General features: G+C 39.7%; 1 protein-coding gene across 1 annotated transcript in view; it reads left to right on the top strand.

Moving 5' to 3' along the window:
* grid2 (glutamate receptor, ionotropic, delta 2) overlaps positions 1 to 20,527 on the top strand; it is a 1,594,008-nt gene that overhangs the window by 1,328,033 nt on the left and 245,448 nt on the right. Inside the window, exon 13 of the mRNA XM_055161426.1 lies at positions 5,125 to 5,320. Within this exon, the coding sequence (XP_055017401.1) occupies positions 5,125 to 5,320 (196 nt within the window). The remainder of the gene's footprint in view (positions 1 to 5,124; positions 5,321 to 20,527) is intronic.

The following is a 20,527-nucleotide window of genomic DNA, read 5'->3' as shown; positions in this document are numbered from 1 at the left end:
TCATGTACACTTTAAGGTTCTATATGACACACAATCAGCTCTATTCACACTTACGTCACAAACCAGGCAGGATGACGTTTGGAAAGATGCGATTACAACTTCCCAGGCCCAGTTTTCTTCATGTCCATGTCATTATAGCGTTCTGTTAAGTTCGACTAATCAACTATTACAAACATATCTCAGTTTTCATCATTTCCCCACTGACACACGACTCCGAGTGCACTGGGTACATGTGATTAGAAGAGATGAGGCGCCACATTCAAGATGATTCCACACAGCACATTCGTATGCAGACTTCATTTTTACTGCAGATCACATTTACTTCAGTGGGTTTTATCACTGTCGGTTTTAATAGATCCATGTTAGGCGAGCCCATTGTCGGTAACTACACTGGAAGTTGGCAAAAGGAGAAATTAAATTTGTCAACTGGACGAAAAGTTTGTTCATTGAACTGAAGAAGTAGCTTGGATGAGCTGTGAAACATATTTGATAAAATAAACTTATGTCCAGTTGACAAGTTGAATTTGAATTTTGGATTCTACCTGGACGACTGGGAGATTTTCATACACCGGGAGTTGTAATTGCGTCTTTCCAAACGTCTTCCTGGTTTGTGACGTAAACGTGAATAGAGCCTGTTGCAGGGGTCTCCAACCTTTAGCTCGGAAGCTACTGGCAACACTCCACCCCCTTCCAAATAGTCTGAATTAAGTAATGAGTAATAAGTAAAATCTGATTACCGATAATTAAACGCACTTTTCTACTTCACATGTATCATTTTGAGTCCTAACTTTGTACAGTAATAAATGGATAATGGTTTATGTTTTATAGGCATCTAAGGCTTGCCATGGCTCTTATATATACTCAATTTCTTGATTAGTAGCTCTCTGGCATTTTCATTTTGTGCAGGTAGCTCACCGGAGAAAAAAGGTTGAAGACCACTGGCCTATAGATTCTTCTGAGCTTTAATCCACGTTATAATGTTGTTACCTCATTAAAAACATACCTGGAGTTGAATTTTCTTTGATTCACACATGTTTGAGTATCTCTTTATCATTAGTCTTTCTACATCTCCATAATATCAGCTCAAAATACTAGTGAACAGCTACCGTTTACCTTTAGTTTAGTGGCAATTCTTCAGCTGAAATTATCCAAATTTCAGAGGTTTGTGTGTCAAACATGTGTGAATGAAACTCTAGATATGTTTTTTAATGAGAAAATAGATAAAATAGATCAGAAAACAGCGTGATATGGACCTGGTTTACAACAGAACACAGGAGGAAGGCTTCTTTGGTTAAAATTATGAATGAACCTAATTTGTCGCTGGTTACAACTGCTCTATTACATGTAATTAATCTGGCTAGAAGAAGCAAAGCATGTGTTGTGTATTTTCGATGCCATGTTTTATTTGAGAAAATGTGTCTCTCAAATCCATGGGTGGCATGGAGCAGGCGCTTAACAAGCAAACAGTAATTAGTTTGCCATAATAGTCCTCCATTACATTTCTCAGAGGCCAAACTGTTGAGAAGCTAGCAAAGCGCGGTGCCATTGTAATTAACAATAGTGCGTGAAATCCCCCAGTGGTGCAGAGGGGGAAAGACTGCTGCAGAATACATACGGCTGCTGCGGTGTGTTAGCATATACTCAATACAATAATGATCACAACTTCAATACGGTATTCAATATTGAGTTCTGGCCATTGTCCTTTAAAAGGTCCCAGATTGCATCAATTTGATTCTCAGGAGCTTTAAGTCAACAATCCTGGAGCTGTTGGGCAACTTACTTCAATACTGTAATGTGTTATTTATTTATTTATTTATTTATTATTTGTTACTGTCATTTCAAAGTAATTTGTTACATTACAGTATTACTGTGTTTAAAATGTAAAAGATTACATGACAACTGCAGTACTTTTAAGTTTCTGTGCCGTATATGGACTGAACCAGGACTAAACCAGGATTAAACCAGAACTGAACCAGGAGGACTAAACCAGGACTGAACCAGGTCTAAACCAGGTCTAAACCAGAAACTAAACCAGAAACCAGGTAAACCTAGGATTAAACAAGGACTAAACAAGAAATAAACCAGGACTAAACCAGGACTGAACCAGGTCCAGAACTGAACCAGGACTAAACTAAACCAGAACTGAACCAGGTCTTAAACCAGAACTGAACCAGGAGGACTAAACCAGGACTGAACCAGGTCTAAACCAGAACTGAACCAGAACTGAAACCAGGACTAAACCAGGTCTAAACCAGGACTGAACCAGGAGGACTAAACCAGGACTGAACCAGGTCTAAACCAGAACTGAACCAGGACTAAACCAGGTCTAAACCAGGACTGAACCAGGAGGACTAAACCAGGACTGAACCAGGTCTAAACCAGAACTGAACTAGGATTAAACAAGGACTGAACCAGGTCTGAACCAGGTCTAAACCAGGACTAAACCAGGACTAAACCAAGACTGAACCAGGTCTGAAAAAGGACTAAACTAGGACTAAACCAGAAATGAACCAGGAAGACTAAACCAGGGCTGAACCAGGACTGAAACAGGTCTGAAGCAGGTCTAAAGCAGGTCTAAACCAAGACTAAACCAGGACTAATCTTGGACTAGGACTTGGACTAGGACTTGGAATCTAAGACTGCCCCTGAGAGAACCCCGAGCCCGTGGAGCAGGGTGTCTACACAGCACGTGGGTGTCACTGCAGTTACCCCTGACATTCGGTACTTTCGCCCATGTTTACCCGATGTCTACACAGGTGCACCTGACATTCGGAACCATAACGATGGCATTTCACCGCTGCTGATATCGCGGTGATTTTAGCAAATTTGTATGAAGAAAAACGAAAAACCCACCACTTCAGTCCAGGTTAACAATGCATTGTGACGTGTGTTACTGACATTTTTCCCCTGTAAGGCCTTACATTACTGTGTTACAGCAAAAAGCAATGCATTACAGTAATGTGTTACTTTTATAACATGTTACTCCCAACACTGCCTGGAGCTGTGTTTAGTTTCTTTTGTTTAACACAAAAATCCTGTATTATTAGTCTGTCTACACCTCCAAAACTCAAAATGCTCAAATCACAACTCCAGATATGATTTTGATGAGAAAACAACATTATAACATAGATCAGAAAACAGTGTAATTTTGTCATAAAAAAAGAACAAACAAAAGTATTGCTACTGAAAACATGAGAAAGAATTTCATTAATGTGCAGCCCCAGCAAAATTACACTCACATATTCTCATAGGCAATATGGGTTAAGTGTATTGCCCAAGGACATATGAAAAGTGTGTGCTGCTCGTAGCTAAAATGGAACTACCAATCTAATTTGAATCTCACCAGAGTTATGTAAGAGCATTCAGTAAGATGGATGGTTACATTAGGAGCGTTTCAGGCTTTGCATAGCGGGCCTTTCAATTCCAATTTGAAAAACAATTTAAAAAGTGAAAAATCTATAAAAATATTGACATTCTAACTCATTTTTTTTACTTGATTTTATGAGAATAATCATCCAGTGATTAGCTTTTTAATCGCCTTGGAACAAACTGGCTCCGATAGCTCTGATGATTCAGAGTAAATGACTTAGTATTTTTCTGCCATTAGTGGCTTATTGCCAATTCCCTTTTTAATATTTTAATAGCATGTCAATTATGTCTCTCATTGGCTCTTCGGAGAGATGCAAATCATTGGTTTGTTCAGGGACTGAGCTGTAGCGCAGCTGGCTGTCAGTGCAGTGGTCTCTGTCCAAAGTGTTTCCAATGGGAGCCAGTGCCACAGTGAGCAGCTGAAATATGACTGATATTATGAACTGGAGAGGGGCTTTGTTCCTGTTTATGTGAAATTAATGAGATTAAAAGGCCAGGTTGTCATTTTCATTTCATTTTGTGCTCTGCACAGGCTGGAATAGACCACCATGAATGGTCTTCAGGAAAATAAGATAGAGTCTGGTGAGGGCAGGGCTGGTGTAATGCCAGTTCTTTTATGATCTGGTGGGACTACGCATGTATCTGTTTATTTGCACATGTTCACTTTGCCAAAACACTTTATTTGATATGAGAGCTTCAACATGAAAGGGGGAAAGAGCCGATGCCTGGAGTTGAACCATCACTGCTCAAGTGAGCAGCACAGGACCAAACTATATGAGCAATAAGGTCAGAATGTGTCATAATTTCAGATAGAGGTCTATATAACTATGAGAGATTCACTGTTTTTCCAAAGAAATAACTAAACTAATCCTGATCCACTAATGCTGAATCTTATGAGACTGGCTCCACTCGCCGCTGTTCCAGAACTGACAACAACCACATTTGTGGTTGAATAATGGCACCACTTTGTGAAGCTATTACTCGAAAAGAATTTCACTCTTGTTCATTATTGCAGACACAGAATATGCTGAACTTTGTGCCAGCTTTTGATAGAGATGCTAGAATGTTGTGATGAACTCAACCTAATGACCAGGTGACAGCGGTTTTCAGACGACATCATAACAGTCTACTGTATATACTTATACCAGTTATATTGAATACAGATAAATGCAGCTAAAATGAATATTGTTGAATGTAGACTTTTGTTCTAAGCAAATTCTTACATCTGGTCACTAACAAACGTGATCAGGTTCAACATATGAATTTACCTTTTGGATGTCCATGGTAAAGTATAACATAATCAGTATGGAAAAGCGACTCCTGGCACTCTTCTGGGGGTGTGATGCTAACCGTAGGCACTTCTCTGTCTGAAGCTCTGTTACTTAAATTAGATTTTAATCTGATCTTTAATTTAGCACAATCTGACCATAAAGAACTGATTTAGGGACTACAGTGAGTGATCTGAAGTCCATCTCAATCTGACCTTTTTTTTTTTTTTTTTCAGTGTTTGCTGTGTCACCATTGATACTAATGAATATTCTGCCATAGACACACACGCAGAACACCCACAAAATGATGTCACTGCAAAGTATAAGCACATGTAATGAATAAATGAAACAGTATGCCACTCCACATATGCTTTGCACAGACAAGATGTTTAATTCTCACATTTGACGACAGAGTAGCCTGCATTTCACCAAAACAAGCTCATGTTCTTACTATATTTCTTCCCTCTCCTCCTCTTCTTCTCCCCAGGTCTCTGCAGGACCTCTCCAAACAGACGGAGCTTCCTTACGGGACAGTCCTGGACTCGGCCGTGTACGACCAGGTCCGCTCCAAAGCCATGAACCCCTTTGAGAGAGACCCCATGTACGCTCAGATGTGGCGCATGATCAACCGAACCGGGGGAGCTGATAACAACGTGGAGGAGTCCAGGGAGGGCATCCGGAAGGTAGGATACGATCTTATATCTCGCTGTTATCGACAAGAGCTTGCAAAGTGTGCTGGTAACGTCTAGCGCCATATGGAGAGGAGTTTATCTTCGACACGGGCTTGTAACGTCTCCACCAACTCATTAAAAAGGAGAAAACTGAAGAGCTGCAGTGATATCGACAGTTGTAAAAGATTTAGTAGTTTGACTGTTGGCTGTTGGTGACAGTATTTATATCTAAGACGTAGGAAACAATCCCACACGACAAAAAATGGTTAGTATAGGATAATTGAAAGTGTTTAACAGCACTATATATGTGTATTATTTATTGTCTTCCATTACAATCAACACTATGAACGATGGTGGTTCAATAATGGTTGGAAAATGTGACTTTATATGACAATAAGGATGTTACTTTTGCAAAATAGGGCTGTATTTCAAGTTATTTTAAATGTGCTCTATGTAACTTTTTGGTTGGAGGTCCGTCATCTGCTTGTTTGTTTGGAAAATGTCGCGTGGAAACAAAGAGAGGACCCAAAATGCAGAACTGCTTTAAAGTTCTTTAATAACAACTGTTACGACCCAGCTCGTTTGGGGTGAGGGAAGTAACAAATAATAAAACCAAGATGTAAAATGGAATAAATTAAGTAATGTTTAATTAACAGGAATGTAAAGGTAAATTAACAAAACAAAAAATATACAGAAAACAACCTAAACTAAGAAACAGAACAACAGAATAAAGAGTTTTGTGCCAGAAAAGGGGTCACGCAGGCTTAAACAAAAACGAGTGGTAAAACTTAGGGAAACACACTAAACTAAAACACAAGCCCCAAATTAAACCACATAAACCCACAAACAGAATCGAGTGACCAAATCAAAAAGCAAAGCAGAACAGACTAACACACAAACACAAAACCAAAATGCCTGGCCACCAAGGCCAGCAGCCCGAACAGGTGCTGCACTCCTTAAATAGGGGGTGGCTGCAGGTGAGGTGGGCATTTGCACCAATCACAGACCAGGGCTCGTGCAGCAGAATCAAGAGAACTCTGCAGAAATATTACAACTAAGGCCTGGGGCCGTAACAACAACCAAAAAAAGATCCCCAAAAAAATCCATAAATCCCAAAAATCTAAAAGCTGAAACCAAACTGCCACGCCAGGACAAGACACAGACAAAGACACAGACAATGGCAAAGACAATGGACCAACAAAGGGCAGAGGTGAAACACGTGAGGGCGGGGCAAACGATCAAGACAGGAAGTAAAACTCAAAACTACAAGCAGACAGGAAAATATCAAAATAAAAGGGCACACAATATTAAAGAAAAGATACAGCAAAATAAGCAAAAACAACGACTACAGCGCATGAACCATGATAGAAAAGTCATTGAGTCAGCCTGGAATGTTCCACAGTATGACTTTAAACAGTTCTACCTGACATTTATCCAATTACAGGTGGTTTTGTAGCTCAAACATACTGAGAAAAATGGACATTCAGACTTCTCCACAGACAATAAAGTTTAATACTACACTGTGAAAAATCCCAGACAAAGCAAACACATCTTCACATTTGACAGACCCTCTACCAGAGAAGTTACACAATGCAGCTTTAAAGTGACCTCAGTCATTAGTGATTGGTAAATCTGTACAGCCATTTCCAGTTATGTAATGTAAATGTAATGTATTTGCCATGATACTTTATCAACATATGATTCAAAATAGATGAAACAGATGAAACCATATTTTTTGGGCCAGTCTTTATCGTGTGTACTTTTTCTTGTAGTAGTGAGGAACTTTTTGGTATTGAGCTGTAGAGGGTTGAATAAATAACAACTATCATTCTGCTTTTTATTTATTGCAGCTCATGTTTCGTTTTTCTTTTTCTTCCTTTTTTAAAGCATATTAACATATAGAGTAGTTTTGGGGGATAATCTGACTTTAGGGTTATTGTGTGAGTGGCAGAAATTAGTTTCAATATTACTGTGTACTACTACTACTACTACTACTGCTGCTGCTGCTATTACTACTGCTGCTACTACAACATTACTACATCTAATACTGCTACTACTAGTACAATTATAACAACACAACATATAATACTACTACACAAACAAGAGCAACTAATACTGCTAGTACCACTACTACTACTTCCCAACACCCAAGTACACCGCTACTACACACTACTACCACTTACTCCTAACTTTTGAATTCATGGACACAATTTGCTCCAACAACAACAACAACAACAACGACAATAACAACAGTGTTTCTAAAATGCTGACAATCATTATTATTTAATTCTTATATGACATTTTTATGGCCTTAAATGAACCTTGACATCCCTTATTATATCCATGTATTTTTGTCCATTCAGAAGATAAACAAATTGGATTGTGTAAACTTGTCAAGTTACACGTCAGATCAGTTCAATATTTTTGTTGTTTTGTTTTGTTTTAGCAATAAAAACACATGCAATTGAGTAAATACTACATACAAGTGATTAATGTCCTACTGTGGAACATTCCGAGCCAGGCTGGCGCCACCTAGTGCCTCCGCTCAATTTAATTTCTATCCAGTGACTAGGTCAGGAATCAGAATACACTAAATGGTTCGCAAAAACCCCAGAAGTGCGAGTTTGGGCACCAGCCAATCAGCAAAGAGTCATATATTCAGTGTTGTCAACGATTCCCGAGATCGAGGATTTAAAGCTGGAATAAAGAGAATGTTTGGTGAATTTGATCAAGGTGAAGGACATTATTCTTCTTACATTTGGGAAAAGCTTAATATACCAGTTAGCCCCGTTAGCGGCGCATTACATAAGTCGCAACCAAATAGCAGCGATTGGTTAAATAAAAAAAGTACCCGCCTACTGTTGAGCGAACGAATCCTACTGCTGCGAGGTCGGACGGTTTCTACGAAGTGGAACCGGCTGATGAATCAGACTAGAACATTCCAGGCGAAGCAATGAAATCTCCATAGAGACGTACAGCTGACAGAAAAGTTACATAGTGTAGCTTTAACTGAATCTGATTTTGTGTGAATTCAAAGCTGCTCCCTGGCTAAAAGCTCGAAAGTCCATAGCAGAGCAGCATGTCCCCTTTGTCAAAAAACCACTCCAACAACGGCAGCCAAGTCGTCCCCTCTCCTCGACTCTCCGTCCAAACCCCACTCCAGACCGAGTGTCCCTTCCCCTCACCTTCCAACACAATGGAGCACAAGCAATTCACAGACTCGCTCGTGTAGACGCAGAACAATGTCTCGCCAACTTGTTGACATGGTTTATAATAATTAAACTGGAGCCCATTTCGTTGTGGATGCTCCGAAAACAAAATGTAGTCCAAAAAGTTAGAAAACCAGAAAATGTGAATACAAATAAGGTACTCAGTTATGGCAAACCTCTTGGTGTATTTGAAGGTAGATGCAGGGGATTCTGGTTATATATTTGTTGAGGAAAGGTAGTAGCCATTACACAATTGCAACAGAAACGTTAAGCTCCTAAAACTGCAGATGTTTGTTTGGTCTTTTTAATAGTCATACCGTAAAATTATAGAGATTTGTTGGTATTTGTTGCATTTTTTTCTTCTGTTTTTGATTCAATCTTCATTTTATTTAACCAGTATGAAGTAAGTCTATCTTAAATATATCTGGACAAGATCTCTGTCTATATGGTCACATACCAGAGGAGGGGACTTGCAAGCCGGGACTTGGACTCAAGTCAGACTTGAGTCACTATCTTTAGGACTTGAGGCTTGACTTGATAAAAACTGACTAAGACCTGGGATAAGACTTGGACTTGAAGCTCAATGACTTGGGACTTGAGGTTGGTGACTTGAGAAGACTTGCTTCTACAAAAAAAATATATATGGTTTTAGAAAATAGTTTTCTCTTTACACAGTTGATAAATGTGATGCTGAATTTTACAGGAACAAACTGGAACATGTCCCTCCCCCTATCCTCATATTGTACTACAGAAATATACAGTACAGTACAGTAAAACAGAGGGAACTACATACAGTAGAACATGATCCTTCCATTTCAGACACATGACAAAATAACTTGACAAAATAACAGTTATTTAGCACTGAAATTCTTTCTATTCTGATCATAATTATTCACACTAAGATCTTGACAAGACATCTAAAAAAGGGAAAATTTACATTTCTACAACTCTTATATAAATACCATGAATATACCATTATGGCTTTTAAGTACAGTTTAGTTTAAAATTCAAATAAATTGAAAAAATCTAAGCTATATTTGGGTTAAAGGCTTTAAATTACTTGAAAATCAAAGCAGACAACTTAGGACATACAGATTAAGACTATTTAAAGGTTCATTGTGTAACTTTTCTGGTGAAGGGTTCCTCAACACACTATGCATGGAGATGTTGATGCTTTGCCTGAAATGTTTCACAGCGATACTAAACTTATCTATCTCCATGGAGACAAGCAGGCCAAGCAAGAGGTCAGATCTGTGTAGAGGCGACCCAACTCACTGTAAAACTGCAGTACTTTTTTGTGTATTTGTATTATCTGAACATAAAAAAAAAAAAAAAGAAAAAAAAGAAGTAAATTAATAAATACATTAGAGATAAATTTAATGCTATACTGTGGAACATAAGCAAATTGATAACATTTCTATGTAGACAAGCAGGTAATCAGGCCAAGATACAGGTCAGATCTGTGTAGAGGCGACCCAACTCACTGTAAGAATTCAGTACTTTTCAATATGTTTTTAAGCACCCCTGCATATTATTTTGTTTTTTGCCATATTGTGGGACATTTCTGGCAAAGCGATAACATCTCCACGGAGACAAGCAGGTGGCTGACCCTCTACTAGAAGTTACATAGCGTACCTTAAAGTATTTATTGTTGAATACACCAAATAGAGAATCATACGATTGCAACTTTACTCAAAACTAAACTCGCGAATATTTCAAATTTCTGTCACAATCTCTTTCCCGTACATTCCATCTCTGATTATAAACGTAAACAAACGCAAAATTATGACGAATGAGACTTCAAGCAATCCCCGAAATTGCACCTCGCACCTAATTTACCTGTTCTCACTTTCCGTGTTTTTGTCTCCGCTTGCCATAATCGCGAGCTTATGGTACATCATTTTCAACCGTGTTTTTAATCAATGGCTGTTATCTCCGCTAAGTGCCGCCGCCAGCGTTATGACTGAAAGCTAAATCCAATGGACGTTACAGCTGGCGTGAATTAGCCTAGAATTAGCTCGACGATATAGCCTGTTGGTAGCTGACAGTTGACGTTTACAGTTTTAGAAATTGTTCGACGGGGGTGGTCGCCGCGATGCCGCAATAAATCTACCCTAATGAAGTTGACAATTCACGGATTACGCGCGCATGGTTAAAGGCTTAATTTCCTGGTTGATTACTTGCTATCGTAAATACCTGACTAGCTCTTCTCATTTGCAAGCATAGAGCGTCGTTTTTATTACTTTTTTTTTTCATCCTCTATCATCATCTGGCCCCCCTCGTATCACTGGTGTATTCAGTTTGAACGGGAGCCAGCACTAGTTGCGTGTGAAGAGCGGGGAGGAGTAATTAAAATGGCGGGGGGTTGTTTTTGAAGCGGTGAGATAAACGTGGCGCGTTGGACACATATTAAAGGCAGTGGCGTCGGCGCGTGGGGTCAGGTGATTACCGGGCGCGTGCAGCGGAGTTAGGAAACTCGTTTGTCTTTCCTCGCTTCCGTCTCCTCGGTTCCTCTCCTCGATCTGGCGTTTTTCAGCTGTCAGTCCAATGTGTCATGTTAAGTGGCGCCGTGGAGAAAACCACAGAATGAAGGAGTAAACCTGAGTAAGGCTTCAGATAAAAGAATCAAACTTTATTGGTCTCAGTGAGGAGTTTATATCCTCTCTTACTCGCTTTGTCTCCTCCGTGGGTGGGACCTCTCATCCATTTCCTGCAGAATCGAGGAGACGAATCAAGGAGAAGGAACCGAGGAAAGAGTAAACATTCTGGTAAGGGAAGAGACTAGTGTTAAATAAATTAAAACTGATTTTTTTTGCAATGAAATTTTCAAAGGTGCACTATAAAACCTTTCAAGTCTCAATTGCCACTTTTACATGAGAGCTTTATTTCTGAATAAAAATTATTTAATTCTGAATAAAAAAATAATTAAGCTTTAAAAAGACCATGTAAACACTTGTTACGACCCAGCTCGTTTGGGGTGAGGGAAGTAACAAAATTAAAACCAAGATGTAAAATGGAATAAATTAAATAATGTTTAATTAACAGGAATGTAAAGGTAAATTAACAAAAGACTAAAAATATACAGAAAATAACCTAAACTAAGAAACAGAACAACAGAATAAACAGAGTTTTGTGCCACAAAAGGGGTCACGCAGGCTTACACAAAAACGAGTGGTAAAACTTAGGGACACACACTAAACTAAAACACAAGTTCCCCAAATTAAACCACATAAACCCACAAACAGAATCAAGTGACCAAATCAAAAAAAGCACAAAACAGAACTAAACTAAACTACACACATGAACACAAAATGGCAGACTGGCCACCAAGGCCAGCAGCCCCGAACAGGTGCTGGTAATCTCCTTAAATAGGGGGCGGTGGCTGCAGGTGAGGTGGGCGTCAACCTGCCCCACCAATCACGGACCAGGGCTCCTGCAGCAGGAATTAGGAGAACTTGGCAAAAATCACACAAACAATTTGGAACCAAGGCCTGGGGCCGGAACACTTAATTCCTGTTGAAAAAGCCCGTAGCAGCTGAAGTGTGTGTTTTCTTCTGGTAAATGTAAAATACGTTCATGTCCCTGTCCAATCAGAACCCTTCCTGACCCCCAGACACTGAGCAGAATTAAATAAAGGTGATTTAATGTGTTTCCCATGTAAACCTCAATTCGACATGATTATTTCCATGTAAACTCGAGGAGAATATTTTAATTCCGAACTATTTCATTCAGAGCAATTCATTTGGAATTTAAAAACACATAAATGTGGCCAATGAAGATGAACATTTCTTTTTTGGACAGTTCTACCTAATCAAAAAACACGAGTGAAAAATTGGCTCAAAAAGGGCCAAAAATTGCACAGTGTACGTCCGAGTTAAGGAAGACTTTTCCAGACATTAGCTGCATAAAACTGAAACACTGACTCCCCATGGCTAGTCCTGCTTTAGTTCTGCTTGAGTCCATGTTTAGTCCTGGTTTAGTCCTGCTTTAGTTCTGCTTGAGTCCATGTTTAGTCCTGGTTTAGTCCTGCTTTAGTCCTGCTTTAGTTCTGCTTGAGTCCATGTTTAGTCCTGGTTTAGTCCTGCTTTAGTTCTGCTTGAGTCCATGTTTAGTCCTGCTTTAGTCCTGCTTTAGTTCTAGTTGAGTCCATGTTTAGTCCTGGTTTAGTCCTGCTTTAGTTCTGGTTGAGCCCATGTTTAGTCCTGGTTTAGTCCTGCTTTTAGTTCTGCTTGAGTCCAGTGTTTAGTCCTGGTTTAGTCCTGCTTTTAGTTCTGCTTTGAGTCCATGTTTAGTCCTGGTTTAGTCCTGCTTTAGTTCAGCTTGAGTCCATGTTTAGTCCTGGTTTAGTCCTGCTTTAGTTCTGCTTGAGTCCATGTTTAGTCCTGGTTTAGTCCTGCTTTAGTTCTAGCTTGAGTCCATGTTTAGTCCTGGTTTAGTCCTGCTTTAGTTCTGCTTGAGTCCATGTTTAGTCCTGGTTTAGTCCTGCTTTAGTTCTAGTTGAGTCCATGTTTAGTCCTGGTTTAGTCCTGCTTTAGTTCTAGTTGAGTCCATGTTTAGTCCTGGTTTAGTCCTGCTTTAGTTCTGTTGAGTCCATGTTTAGTCCTGGTTTAGTCCTGCTTTAGTTCTAGTTGAGTCCATGTTTAGTCCTGGTTTAGTCCTGCTTTAGTTCTAGTTGAGTTCATGTTTAGTCCTGGTTTAGTCCTGCTTTAGTTCTAGTTGAGTCCATGTTTAGTCCTGGTTTAGTCCTGCTTTAGTTCTAGTTGAGTCCATGTTTAGTCCTGGTTTAGTCCTGCTGTTAGTTCTGGTTGAGTCCATGTTTAGTCCTGGTTTAGTCCTGCTTTAGTTCTAGTTGAGTTCATGTTTAGTCCTGGTTTAGTCCTGCTTTAGTTCTAGTTGAGTTCCATGTTTAGTCCTGGTTTAGTCCTGCTTTAGTTCTGGTTGAGTCCATGTTTAGTCCTGCTGTAATCGTCCTGCTTTAGTTCTGGTTGAGTCCATGTTTAGTCCTGGTTTAGTCCTGCTTTAGTTCTGGTTGAGTCCATGTTTAGTCCTGGTTTAGTCCTGCTTTAGTTCTAGTTGAGTTCATGTTTAGTCCTGGTTTAGTCCTGCTTTAGTTCTAGTTGAGTCCATGTTTAGTCCTGGTTTAGTCCTGCTTTAGTTCTAGTTGAGTCCATGTTTAGTCCTGGTTTAGTCCTGCTTTAGTTCTGGTTGAGTCCATGTTTAGTCCTGGTTTAGTCCTGCTTTAGTTCTGGTTGAGTCCATGTTTAGTCCTGTTGTAGTCGTCCTGCTGTAGTTCTGGTTGAGTCCATGTTTAGTCCTGGTTTAGTCCTGCTTTAGTTCTGGTTGAGTCCATGTTTAGTCCTGGTTTAGTCCTGCTTTAGTTCTGGTTGAGTCCATGTTTAGTCCTGTTGTAGTCGTCCTGCTTTAGTTTTCGTTGAGCCCATGTTTAGTCCTGACTCTGGGCACCAGCAGGAGGCCAGTCCCTGAACTCTTCAGAGTGCAGATAGTTCATATGGCACTAACATGTCACAGATGTACTTTGGTGCTAGACCATGGAGAGACTTGCACACAAGCAGAGCCACTTTAAAGTCTATTCTCTGAGCCACGGGGTCCTGGTTCGAGTCGGGACCCGAGCAGCAGTGTTCTGGATGTACTGTATACAAAACATGATAGAAAATAATAAACTACAACTTGACAAACCTGATGCAATGTGCTGTATTTTTCAGTAACGGGATCCACGCCGATTGTGTTCTAATAGTGCTCTGAAGGGGGAGTGAATTAGTGTGGGGAGCTAGAGCATCAAAAACAATACTGAAACTGACATTTTATAAACGATAAAAAGGTAACAAGGTGATGTAAATGAAGATTAACTCATAGAAGCGTAATACTCCCCCTCCCCCCACAGTCACCTCAAATGAACTCACACTAGACCGGCTCTAAATCCTGACCATTCACAGATTGAAAAACTGACCATGCGTTTTGTTCCAATGTTAATAAAATGCCGTGAATAACGCTAAAAGATTTCGTCTAATGCACCGATCCTCTCAGCGGAGGAGCCGTGCATCACCTCTGCCAATAAAAACTATTTTTATTGCCCAAATTCCAAGAAACAAGTGACATTCTCCAAGTAGTTTACAATACTGCGTTTATCAGAAGAAATGTGGAAGAAATATGAAAACGTGTCATTTGATGCCCTCACCTGCCAGTCAGCTGCCTCAGATCACTTAGCACCTGTCATGTCCCTGTCAAGTCTCACCACCTTCTTTTTGTCAACTACTTCAACGCTATTATTACATGTCTTTATCTAAATCTATTATACTGAAGTGAAGAGCAGCTGTCCTTACACCAGAGGGTTTACTGAGTAGTAGTACTAGTAGTAGCAGCAGCAGTAGTACTGTACTTGTAGTTGTAGTAGCAGTAGTAGTAGTAGTAGTCGTAGAACTCTGGACTCCATAGACATTTTAAGATCCCACTGAAAAACACACACTTTAAACCTGCTTATGGTCTTTTAACTTTTGAATTGTGTTTTATCTGTTGTTTTTTTTGTTTGTTTGGTTTTTTCCCTCTAGTTGCTGTTGTAGTAGTAGGGGTAGGAGGAGGAGTAGAAGGAGTAGAAGGAGTAGGAGGAGTAGAAGGAGTAGAAGGAGTAGAAGAGTAGAGGAGTAGTGTAGAGAGGAGTAGTAGAGTAGTAGAGGAGTAGAAGTAGAGTAGTAGAGGAGTAGAAGGAGTAGGAGTAGGAGGAGGTGTAGGAGGAGGAGTAGGAGTAGTCGTAGGAGTAGTAGTAGTATGAGTAGTCTTAGGAGTAGAAGTAGTAGGAAGAGGAGTAGTAGTAGGAGGAGTAAGAGGAGGAGTCGTAGTAGTAGTCGTCATCGTAGGAGTAAAAGTAGGAGTAGTAGTAGTAGGAGTAGTAGTAGTAGTAGTAGTAGTTGTAGTTGTAGGAGTGTAGGAGGAGTAGTAGGAGTAGTAGTAGTAGTAGGTGTAGTAGTAGGACGAGTAGTAGTAGTTGTAGGATTAGTAGGAGTAGTAGTAGGAGTAGGAGGAGTAGGAGGAGTAGTAGTAGGAGTAGTACTAGTAGTTGTAGTAGTTGTAGGAATAGTAGGAGTAGTAGTAGTAGTAGTAGTAGTAGTAGTAGGAGGAGGAGTAGAAGGAGGAGTAGGAGTAGTAGTAGGAGGAGGAATAGAAGTAGTCGTAGGAGTAGTAGTAGTAGTAGTAGGAGGAGTAGTAGAGGAGTAGAAGGAGGAGTAGAAGTAGTAGAAGGAGTAGTAGTAGTAGTAGTAGTAGTAGGAGTAGTAGGAGGTAGTAGGAGGAGTAGTAGTAGTAGTAGTAGGAGTAGTAGTAGTAGTAGTAGTAGTCAGTAGGAGGAGTAGTAAGGAGGAGTAGGAGTAGTAGTAAGAGGAGTAGAGTAGAAGTAGTAGTAGGAGTAGTAGTAGTAGTAGTAGTAGTAGTAGGAGGAGTAGAAGGAGTAGAAGGAGGAGTAGTAAGTAGTAGTAGTAGAAGTAGTAGTAGTAGTAGTAGTAGTAGGAGTAGGAGGAGTAGTAGGAGGAGTAGGAGGAGTAGAAGGAGGAGTAGTAGGAGTAGTAGGAGCAGTAGGAGGAGTAGAAGGAGGAGTAGTAGTAGTAGTAGGAGGAGGAATAGTAGTAGTAGAGTAGGAGTAGTAGTAGGAGGAGTAAGAGGAGGAGGAGAAGTAGTAGTAGTCGTCATAGGAGCAGGAGTAGTAGGAGTAGGAGTAGTAGCAGTAGTAGTAGTAGTAGTACTAGTAGTAGGAGTAGTAGTAGTAGAGTAGTAAGTAGTAGTAGGAGTAGGAGTAGTAGTAGTAGTAGTAGTAGTAGTAGTAGGAGTAGGAGGCAGTAGCAGCAGCAGCAGCAGCAGCAGCAGTAGTAGCAGTATTAGCAGCAGTAGCAGTAATAGTATTTTGACCTTATTGTTTACATCACAAGGATTTTATCATAAAGGTAATGGGGTCTTACAATAACAAACTGTGTTCAATGATCTTTTTTATGAATCATGTTTCACCTCATAACTCTGTCCAGTCCTTTTGTCCACTTATATTATATGTGTCTGTTCAATGTCGCCACGGGAAATAACATAAATGTAAAAGCTTTTCATGACAATAATGGAGTAGCTGTGTGAACTGTGTTCATGAATTCAACAGTTAGAAGTAGTAGTAGTGTCTAGTAGTAGTGTACTTGGGTGTTGGGAAGTAGTAGTAGTGGTACTAGTAGTATTAATTGCTCTTGTTTGTGTAGTAGTATAATATGTTGTGTTGTTATAATTGTACTAATAGTAGTAGTAGTAGCAGTATTAGATGTAGTAGTGACTATAGTCGCAGTAGCAGCAGCAGCAGCAGCAGCAGCAGCAGCAGCAGTAGTAGTAGTAGTAGTAGTAGTAGTAGTAGTAGTAGTAGTACAGTAGCAGTAGTAGTAGTCTGACCCTGTCTTGTGTGAAACTGATATTGTGTCTGGTTTTCGGGGAGTTTATTGAAGAAGATTGTGTCCATTAATTCAACAGTTAGGAGTAAGTAGTAGTAGTAGTAGTAGTAGTAGTAGTAGTAGTAGTAGTAGTAGTAGTAGTAGTTAAACTCTGGACCCCATAGACATCCTATCTTATCTCATATGGTCTACTTTTTTTTGTTTTGTTTTTTTTTTTTTTTTTTTCCTCTGCGTTTATAATAAGGTGACCTTGGGTGTTGGAAAGTAGTAGTAGCAGTAGTGGTAATACTTAGTGGTAGTGGTGTTGTTATAATTGTAGTAGATGTAGTAGTAACTGTAGCTGTAGTAGTAGCACTAGTAGCAGCAGTAGTAGTACTAGTAGTAGTAGTAGTTGTACTAATTACTCTTGTTTGTGTAGTAGTATTATGTGTTGTGTTGTTATAATTGTAGTAGTAGCAGCAGTATTAGAAGCAGTGGTAGCAGCAGCAGCAGCAGTAGTAGTAGTAGTAGTAGTAGTAGTAGTGGTGGTAGTACTTAGTGGTAGTTGTATTGTTGTAATTGTAGTAGATGTAGTAGCACTAGTAACAGCAGTAGTAGAAGCAATGGTAGCAGCATTAGTAATAGTAGTAGCGGTAGCAGTTGTAGTAGTAGTAGTAGTATGAATTGCTTTTGTTTGCGTAGTAGTATTATGTGTTATGTTCTTATAATTGCAGTAGCAGTAGTAGTAGCACTAGTAACAGCAGCAGTAGTAGCAGCAGTAGTAGTATTAGTAGTAGTAGAAGTAGTACTCTGACCATGCTGTTCACCTCCTCATGATTTTGTAATAGAATAATGAATCTTACAGTAAAAACTCTGCTCAGTGTTATTTACTGTGAGTAATTTGTCAACCCCGTAGCCTGCTCTCTCTATCAAGGACGTATTGTGTAGTGGGTATTATATGTCTCTTCAGTGTAGCTACATGAAATACCATAGACGTAAAAGCTTTTCATCACAGCGGTGCAGCAGCAGTATTTCCTGTAGTGACAGAGACTGCCTGGCTTTAGCTGCACAAAAACACTGTATTTTTGGACAGGAACACTGGAGCACTACATGTCCCGTGTACTTATCCCGCCTTTATCCCACCTTCTCCTCTGCTCCCGTTTGTCTCCGCGACGTTTTGACAATTTCCCCAAACTTCACCTCTCTCACTTCAACTAAAATCTTTGTTCTTTTTGCTCGGCTTTTTTGTCTATAGCCCCACAACACAGCTCCATCCTCGCTCAGCGTCTGCCAGAGGAAATGCAGAAGCAGGCTGCACCCTAGTGGTACAGGGACGGCTATGTTTGTGTTTCATTCGATTTAACTTTGCTTAAATGGCTCTTGCACAGTCAGATTGTGTGTTTATTTGCTGGTTTGACAGCAGTTATGTCCCTGTATCAAGTCTTCATTTGAAAGGAAAATGACAATGATTTTTTCAGTAATGGAAAAAATAGTTGTGTGATTTTTATTATGTTTTTTCTTAATATCTTTCCTGCGTAGATAGTTTCTTTGCACGCTGTGATTTTTAGCTTCATTTGGTATTCTTTTACATCAGATGCTCTCACTCGTGCAGCCTTGCAATTCGACTGCAGTTAAACTACAACTGAAAGCTGTTTAGTCTTCTTTTTTTTTCATTTTGAGCTTTGGAAATGAAGACATACTAATGAAAAAAGGTTACTCAAACATGTGGGAATGAAACAAAACACAATTCCTGGTATGTTTTTCACGAGGTAATGACATTCTAACATGACTTAAAGCTCACAAGAGTCCATTTCAGTTGTCAAATGTTTTTATTGCTACTAAATATATACCTGCTTGTCTCCATGGATGTACTGTATATATGTTTAGTATTCCTGGCAAAGCAGCATCTCCATGGAATCAAGCAGGTGAGAGACTCCTTACCGGAAGTGTTACTTATGGGCTCTATTCACACTTACGTTAAAATACTGGAAGACGTTTGGAAACATGCGGATGACGAATTCTTTTTTGCTTTCTTGGTGATAGTAACTGAGAAAACGGCCCGGTTTCTTCATCTTGATCTCATTGTATTCTTTCTTTTTTCTTTTTTATAAATTGCCTATTAATCTGTGTATTAATTTGTCTAACTCTAAAAAAAAAAAAAAAAAAGATGTAATTGTAGCATTCCATTATGTTAACAGTTACAAGCAGCTGCCTGTAAGTGATATCGAAAACACGATTAGAGTCCTCCATGCAAAGCTTTGGCAGATTGTGAAGCTGCTGCTTAATCCATAGTTTTGTCACATGCCCAGAGTCGTCGTGTCCTTGTGTGTTTCCACATCTGTTTCCAAACGTCTTCTGGTAAGCGTGAATAGAGTCCTATTGCACCATTAAGTTTTTTTTTGGTACTGTATTTTCCGGTCTATAAGGCACCCTTAAAATCTCAACAATCTAGAGTGCGCCTTATAATCCTGTGCGCCTTATGTATTAATTCTAGTTGTGTTTACTGAGCTGAACTGATTTTATGTGGTACACGAAGCTCAAAAATCTGTCAAAATGTTTGACTTTGGTAAGTGAAGCTGCACCGCTTGAAGGATTGTCGGAACACTTAGTCCTTTAGTCTGACAGAAGCTGAACACATCAGCACACAAGGAGCAAGCTGTTTTTTTTTTCAGTGCTTATAGTTTATGCAAATTAGCCATATGGTTTTAAGTTCCATTTCTGTAAAATGTAAACAAATGTGTGCAAAGCTGCACTGCATTATTACTCAATGTTAGTATATTTGAGTCCCTCTCGAAGGAACTTAAAAATAAATAAATAAATTATCCACCCACATTCACATTCATAATACACATTCACCAAGACAGGGAGGCAACACTGGGGGAATTATGGTACAATCTTAACTCAGGCAATTACTAGTCCACTCAAAAGACAAAATAGAACCGGAGCATAAATGTAATGTCAAATACGAAATACCCTGCATGTCCTGCAATAAAACACACATTGGAGAAACAACGAGGGAGTCAAAAACAGCGAGGTTCATGAAAAATGGAACATAGGAGAGAGAAGGAAACAGCGAAGGCGAAACACGAGCAAAAAAACACAAAACAGAACACAAACAACTTAAATCGGCCATTTCTGACCACTGTAAAAGAGAGAACCCCATTACGGACTGGGACGGAGAAAACATCATTGGGACAGAGGAAAACAAACATCGCTGGATTAAAGAGACCATCAAAATACGAAAACGTGTCCACGGAAAGATAAACGGGGACAAGGGGGCTTTTTTACTCTCACACACCTGGGATACTGTCCTGAGAAAGTCGGACTGCAGATGGCGCTGTCGTCCTGCCTCCACCGGTAGGAAGACAGCGCCAAAACCTGTTTAAATCACAGCAACATCACATGACCACTCTGAGGAAGAGCGCTATAAGCAGTCGAAACTGTCACGTATGAAAAAAAACTCTTAATCTGAAAACAGAAACTAATAACATGCGCCACAGTCTGCCAATGGATCGTGGATGCCTGGGCTAAGGGATCAGTCTCAAGTGTCGTCCATTTGTTTTGCTTAATGCGCCTTATAATCCGGTGCACCTTATGTATGAAAA

The sequence above is a fragment of the Boleophthalmus pectinirostris genome, unplaced genomic scaffold, assembly GCF_026225935.1.
Source record: "Boleophthalmus pectinirostris isolate CB_2022bp ecotype Guang Dong unplaced genomic scaffold, ASM2622593v1 HiC_scaffold_4, whole genome shotgun sequence".
In the NCBI taxonomy this organism is placed as follows: Eukaryota; Metazoa; Chordata; class Actinopteri; order Gobiiformes; family Gobiidae; genus Boleophthalmus; species Boleophthalmus pectinirostris.
The sequence above is the reverse complement of the archived record's forward strand: the minus strand, read 5'-3'. Positions and strand labels throughout refer to the sequence as shown.